Here is a 7,775-nt window from a genome sequence, read left to right as displayed (position 1 = left end):
TTAAGGCGGCGAGCTAGCAGATTTGTTAAGCATGCCGGACAGAATGCTTACCGGCAGTTTGTCTGGCTCTTCACATTTTGAGTTCAAATACCGTCGAGATCGACTTTGCCTTTCTTCTTTTCGGGGTCGATAAAATAAGTACCAGCGGAACACTGGAATGGATGTAGTCGACTTAGCTTCTCCACTAAAATTACAAGCCTTGTCCTAAAATTCAAAACCATTATTATTGGTAATGTTGTTGTTGTTTAGACTCAGATCAGCCCTGATCGAGGAGATGATTAATCAAAGAAATTCCAGTCTTGACTGATCCGTCTTTTTCCGGTGATTCCAAGACCACATTATCCAATGTGTTCTTCTCTAAGACTGTAGGATGCAATTTGAAGGAGTTTTGGCTATTATTTGTAGCAGGTCAAACGACCAATTGTTATTACCACCATTTTTGTTAATGTTATTTCTATTTCTGCTATAATTATTTTGTTGTGATTTTTATTGTTTCTGTGAATGCTGTTTTTATGGTGTTTGTTCTTGATAGTGTTGTTTCTGTGACTGTTGCTGTAGCTGTTTATAGCTGTTCTTTAGCTATAAAAACTGACACTCCGTCGGTGACGACGACGAGGGTTCCAGTTGATCCAATTCAACAGAGCGTCTTGAGATTCAGTGTGGCACAGAATGTGACAAGGCGGCTCTATGAAATACAAGTACAACTCATTTCTGCCAGTTGAGTTGACTGGAGCAACATGAAATAAAGCGTCTGGCACACCCAATGTGCTACCGGGTATTGACCTCTACACTCATAAAATCCATAACACTGTACAAGCTGACTAGTAAACAGATTACACGAAACGGATATTAATAATTCAATTGCTCATGTTTTATCATAATTATATATAATTAATATTTTGCATTTGGCTCTTAAATCTTGTGTTGGTTCTTATTTCATCACATCTCATTCCTCTAGACAGGGCCGTCTAAGTAGCATTGTAGCCCCCTGGATCGTCTAATTTGCATCGTAGGCCTCTGGACAAGGCACTGCACTAGACCCTATAGGATTTACTTATTGACAGCAAGCCACAGCATAAATACATCAGAATTAGGCCCATGCTCTAAAATGGCACCGCCTCTAGACACAGCGAATTAGATACCAGTAGCATCCTGACTTTAATGTATTTGACCATGCAGGTGTCTTTCAATAACTGGCTTTCAGCCTAGCCAGAAAGACCTCACTCTTGCATTTCTTTTTGTTTTGTTTTTGGAACTAATGGTTAGATTATACCTCACTAATGAGTTCTAATAACTCTGAAACACATCCTTACTTGTCACTATACTACGAAAGAAATCAAGATTACTCTGTTCAGCATTCCATATTCAATTAATTTTAGTTAAAGTTGCTTCTCCTTTTTTTTTCTTGACCAGAGTTAGTCATTTGTATTCATCAGATGAATTGAGACATGACATGCGATTCATCTTGTCCCTCAACTTCAATGAATGTAAATATTTAATGTAACTATTCTTGAAGGTGTTTACAGTGAGTCCTGTGTAATTCTTCTCAATACCTTTATACATCACAGAACAGGTTGAAGAGTTTCTGCTGTTGGAGAATTAGTTGTTCAGGTAAATGCTGTTTGGTTGGTGTAAACGCGTAATATTGATTAAAATTCCTTGGCTTGCTACATGAAGTATGTAAGCGTGTCTACCTAAGAATCAAGTACTTGAATTTATTAAATCAGTTACATCTTTTTGCTTAGCATATACGGCCTTGCATCTATGTTAGAAATAATTATTATTGTTGTTATATCTTCTGTCTGTATACCTCAGTCTAATTAGTTACTACTAACGTCTAAATAACAACTCTAACATTCGTTGAAAACCATTTCAGGTTTGGCTCAGTCTGGCACGTGGGGCTGTTTTGATGAATTTAATCGAATTGATTTGCCAGTGTTGTCAGTGGCTGCACAACAAATTGCAATAGTTCTCACGTGTAAAAAGGAGCGGAAAAATCAATTTGTGTTCACAGATGGAGATGTCATTCAGATGAACCCAGAGTTTGGTATTTTTCTCACGATGGTAAGAAACAATTTAAATAAATTACCTGCATCCTTAGTCTCAAGATGATAAATACTTCTCAAAGACTTTTAAACTCATCTAGAATGAATATTTAAGGCTGGGGAAGAAAGAGTGGTCAGCGGGGAGTTTAACAATGGCGTCAATTGAAGACGGTTAAAACAAAGTGCTTAGTGAGGGTATCTGCAGATGTGAGAAACTGCTAAGGTGATACTGAAGAAAGATTTGAAAGTATTGAATAGTTTTAGGAAGGGTGGTATGGAAGTAGGATGTCGAGTGAAACCTAATTTAAATTTGGATGAAATAGTGAGAAGACATTTCCAGCTTGTAATTCCATTATAAAACACGATATTGTTAAAGAAGTATTTGACATAATGCTGATAGATACGAATGAAAAATGGTACTATCGTTGATAGATAAATTAATTGGGTTCTTTGACATATGACATCATAGTATATGTAGAGGTGAATTGAAGTGATATACAGTATACTATATCGCTATCATCTGAAGATTTGTTATTGTATCATGATGGGTATATGGCATTATATAATTGCTCGTGAAGGCAAAGAGCTGGTAGAGTCATTAGCACACCGGGCAAAATGCTTAGCGGCACTTCGTCCTTTCTGACGTTCTGGGTTCAAATTTCGCCAAGATCGACTTTGCCTTTCATTTGCTTTTTCGGGGTCGACGAAATAAGTATCAGTTCAACTCTGTAATCGAAGTAATCGACCTGCCCCCTCCCCCGAGATCACAGACCTTGTGCCAAAATTTAAAATGATTAAATTATCGCTTGTGGATATAACAAAAATATAGAAACACATAATTTTCTGTCTTAAGGTTGATAGACAAAAATTACTTTAAGAATATTCTTGATTTTTTTTTTTTTTTTCAGAATCCAGGCTATGCTGGGCGACAAGAATTACCTGAAAACTTAAAGATTAACTTTAGAACTGTTGCCATGATGGTTCCAGACCGGCAGATTATTATTCGTGTAAAGTTAGCCAGTGCTGGTTTCATAAATAATATTAATTTGGCATGTAAGTTCTTCACATTATATAAGCTGTGCGAAGAACAGCTTACTAAACAGGTAAGATACTGTGTTATATTTCTCTTAGACTTGTTAATCTCTATAAATATTGTATGATTTCGAATAGACGGTGATACTAATAAGTAGGTGTTAGAACTTAACATGCTTTAGACTCTAAAGTTAGACGAGCACGGTGCGTAATATTCATTCGTGAATGACAAGAGAACAGGAGTCACGTAATCACCTTCAAACTATAAGTTTAATCCAACATCAATGAAATTATGTTGATTTCAGCATCGTTTAATGTTTGTTGTTGAACAAATAGAAAGCCGAATAGGAAAACTGGTTATAATTTGTCAACTGGGCATAACATCTCTGTTTTGTCTCCTTATAACTTTGAGAAAAATGGCTGTTTTTTAAAACCATTTTCTACAGATACCTTTCAGATGGTGTAGCTTGGAATTTAATGTGGGGTGGGGGAAGGAAATGGGAAGGAGAATATTTCAAACATCCCGACTTTGTTTCCCTCATAATTTCATTACAATTACGTTGAAAAATAATTACTTTCGAGGAATAATGCACGCTTTCCGAAAATTCTCCGAAAGAATTCTTAGTAGGAAGGGAAGTTCAATGTTAAACAGTAATTAATGAATGTATATTTCTTTCATTATTTTATCGGTGTCTTAATCTCTCTCTTTTAAACAAACTCAAAGGTGTTCCCGCCTCCTAACGTGGTCTTTATGTATGCTAGAAATAAGTAGGCATTGTGTGGATCTCAAAAGTTTTCATTTTTTTCGATATAATTGTAATTAAATCATCAAAACTAGGAAATAAAGTCGAGACGCATAAAATATTCGCCTCTCCCGCAGACGAGGCTGTGTAGTAAGTTTGCTTCCCAACCACACGGTTCCAGGTTCAATCCCACTGAGTTGCACCTTTGGCATGTGTCTTAAACCGAGGAGGGGGGGGGGGTATAAAAAACTTCAAGAGATTTGGCTGTTATTTTCTAGCATGTGGAGATACCTTCTAGGCTTAACTTCATGCGCTGGTTGAAAATCATAAAAAAAAATTCTGGGGTCGTTACACTCGACTAAAAATTCTTCAAGATGGTGCCCCAGCATGGTCGCAGTCTAATAACTGCAACAAGTAAAAATGTAAAACATTCTAGCATCGATACATTCGGCTAAAAATTCTTCAAGGTGGTGCCCCAGCATGGATATGGTCTTAATAACTGCAACAAGTAAAAAAGAAAGAAAAAAAATTCTGGGGTCAATACGTTCAACTAAAAATTCTTCAAGGCGGTGCCCAAACATGGCCTCAGTCTAACGACTGAAAGGTAAGAAAAAAGAACGAGAAAAATAATCGAAAAATATAACCGTGGGGCTTTTGTTCACTTTCACACTTTAACTTTGGAGGTTTTGTCCAAGTGGCTTTTGTCCTACACTCGTTAAACCAATAAAAGATTCAAAAGAGAATTAGAATGTAACATGTTAGAAAAATGGCATGAATTGCGATATGGATAAGATTCTGAATATGTATTGTTACAATTTTTCTGTTTTCTGTCCTTCAAATATCTGTTTATCTAATGTTATACCTTCTTAGTCTGTCTCCACTTAATATACATGAAAACAATGGTTAATTGTCGTTACAAGCTGTTTCAAGTGCTACTATGACGTTGTTGTCTGTATTTCTTCGATTGTTTTGTTCGTTTGTGTGTGTGTGTATACTTGCTACGTATAATGTTCGACACAGCACAAACATTTGGATGTTCCAATTTCATTCCCCTTTCATTCGTGTAGCAAAGATAACTTGGCATAACTACAGATATGTACTCCCTCCCCTTGAATTTGTTTCTTTGTAACTCTGAAAAATGTATCATTTTTTTGTGAAAATTTTTAGAGATTTATTTTAGATCATGGAAAACAGGGTTATATTGAAATATAGTAGTGAAAAATGTTTCTGGAAAGAGGAGGCGTATTCCAGAAAATTCCCACACCTCAATCTGTTTCCTCATAACTTTCTGAAACTTGGATATTTTAAAGTAAAATTTCATCAAAATACATCTCAGATGGTGTAGCTTACCATTATGTTGGAATTTGATGTAGAAACAAAATTTGAGTTGATACTGGATAGTTTTTCAATTTTGGTTACTCATACGTTTTGATGAAGTGTGAGAATTATCTTCAACTCCAAATTTTCTTTTCTTTTCTTTTTTCCACATCAAACTTCAGCATGATTGCTATCTATAGGGGTTTCCTATAAGTAGGTTATCTCCCTTGGCTAGGCGGCGCTCCATGTAGATAATTAAACTTCCGGAGGCTAACCCACGCCATTGTTATTGTTTTACGTCTTATCATGGATATAAAGCAGCTTGATGATTCAGCTATCGAAGTACTTACTGTGCCTGAGTTAAAGGAATATTTAAGATTATATGGACAGTATGTTACTGGAAGAAAGGCGGACTTGACTGAAAGGTTGAAAGGAATAAAAATTTTGTCGATGAAGAATGTCAACAAAGTAAATTCATCGGACGATAAGTCTGAAGTATCGGACGATACTTCAGACAGGAATAAGCAGGAGCTTATATCTGCTCTCGGTGAAGTATTGCCTGATCTAAAGATCTTTGTAAGTTGCCGAATTTCACAGATAATGACATAATTACCTCGTGCTACGGATGAAATCAAAGCAACAGTTAAGGAGTGACATATTTTACCACGACAGACACGTACACAGCGTCGAATACCACGATGTGAGTGAAAGCTGCTCTCACTGTATTGTCCGGTGTCTGGTAATCCCTTCGATACCGACATCAAACCAAAAAAAGAATCCTGACCACAGAGTGTGGGTAATTATGTTAAATGTCACTGGCAATGTGCATTCAGCTGATTGCAACTGTTAAAGCAAGTCACTGAGCATGCGTACATGTCATACGGGAGAGTTCCAATTAGGGGTGGATAACACCTTATAGGAAAGCCCTATACCATCTGAAATGTACTGAGAATTTTATTAAAAGATATCCATTTTTCAGAAAGTTATGAAGAAACAAAATCGAAGATGGAAAAAGATGGTGGTGATACATACCTGTAGTAATGCCAGTAACTCTTGCTAATATAGGCAAGTGACCATAAACATTATGAGTTCAGTATTGTTAATTAGATCTACATGATAATTTAATTGTTATTCGTTTTATGAAACCATGAAGGACTACAAGCAAAGTAGACTATGGCAGCAAAGGTGACTGGACTGTTTTGTTCAACACTAAGTGAGTTTAGTAAGTCGTCACTCATCAGTCTACTAATAGTTATTTAATGAAGGCACACGACCAAAATAATTCGAGGGACATATGTACTTGACTGATACTTAAGTAGTCGACCTCAGTTAATTATTGTGTGTCCAGTATATCTTTCTAAAAGGGCACTAACAATTTTATTATGTTAATGTTTATATTTTAAGGTTTAATAAAATATTCTGCATGCCCCGATGTAAAACTGTGTAGATTATACATAAACTATTAATTCTGATCTCTCTCTCAAGTAATTTTTAAAATCTTAGAACGTTAAAACATTGTGATACTTAATTCAAGCATCTATATAATATATTTTTCATAACTTTTGTACCCATTTCTTTCGAAAAACATTAAATTTCGATTACTATTCCATTTGTTCTTTGAGAAACATATTTTTAATCAATTTGTTTTTTTGTCCAGTATGCTTTTGTCTCATGAGTTTCTTCCCAATACTCCTACACACGCACACATACACAGATATGAGGTGGTACCAAAAAGTTCCCGGACTAGTTTTGTAGCGCGCCAACAGATGGCAGCACACGGTTGCGTGCACAGTCACCAAATTTAGTACCTGCGGACTTCCCTCTCTTCTCCAAGATGAAAATGCAGGTGTAAGGTCACCATTTTTACACTGTTGTCAAAATCAAGAGCGAATCATAAAAGGTTCTTGACTTGCTTACAGAAAATGACTTCTAAGCCAGATTCCAAAAGTGGCAGGAATACGGGGTCTGATGTATTACTGTGCAAGGTGAGAATTTTGAAGGAGATGGCGTTAAAATTTAGGTAAATAAGTTATTTTTTATTAAGCAAAACCAGTCTGGGAACTTTTGATATCATCTTGTATATGCGCTTGATTAGATTAAAAAATTAGATTAAAATAGTAATTTGCATAACGTCTATAACATGTTATAAAACATGTCTATCCCAGCACAGAAGCAATAACGTTTAAAATTTGTGTAGTGAAACCTCTCTCTCGGGCATTCAATCACAAATGATAACGGAGCTGATAACATCTAGTCTTCGGCTGCCTTGGACCTTTCTGTGTCCAACATCCTGATTGGTTCTTATTTGCGCGGCAATTTGTCCCCATGTTCTGCTTGCTTAGGAGGCATTACGTCCAATCGACGGCTTCAGATAAAGTCACGTGATAGAGAGTTTTACTGGGTTTCTGGTGAGCCCTTTTTCGTCTATAAATAAGCCCGATCCAACGACGGCAATCGTCTTCGATTCTAGATCTCTCACAGGTCTGGTCGTTGACCACACACATACAGAACACAGCTACAGCCAGTTCCAGCGCCGACATCTTCACCCCCAATGTACTGTCTACCACAATGTCGTGCGCCAGCAACCCCACCACCAGGGACACACCAATATCAACACACTCGGTTTTATCTTCACTGT

At 36.6% G+C, this 7,775-nt stretch overlaps 1 protein-coding gene across 1 annotated transcript in view; it reads left to right on the top strand.

Moving 5' to 3' along the window:
* The window catches only part of LOC106881606 (dynein axonemal heavy chain 5-like), a 222,976-nt gene that overhangs the window by 114,913 nt on the left and 100,288 nt on the right, over positions 1-7,775 (top strand). Inside the window, exons 31-32 of the mRNA XM_052975199.1 lie at positions 1,877-2,064; positions 2,954-3,148. Coding sequence (XP_052831159.1) covers positions 1,877-2,064; positions 2,954-3,148 — 383 coding nt within the window. The remainder of the gene's footprint in view (positions 1-1,876; positions 2,065-2,953; positions 3,149-7,775) is intronic.

The sequence above is a fragment of the Octopus bimaculoides genome, chromosome 20 (assembly GCF_001194135.2).
Source record: "Octopus bimaculoides isolate UCB-OBI-ISO-001 chromosome 20, ASM119413v2, whole genome shotgun sequence".
Classification (NCBI taxonomy): domain Eukaryota; kingdom Metazoa; phylum Mollusca; class Cephalopoda; order Octopoda; family Octopodidae; genus Octopus; species Octopus bimaculoides.
This window is presented reverse-complemented; position numbering and strand designations above follow the sequence as displayed.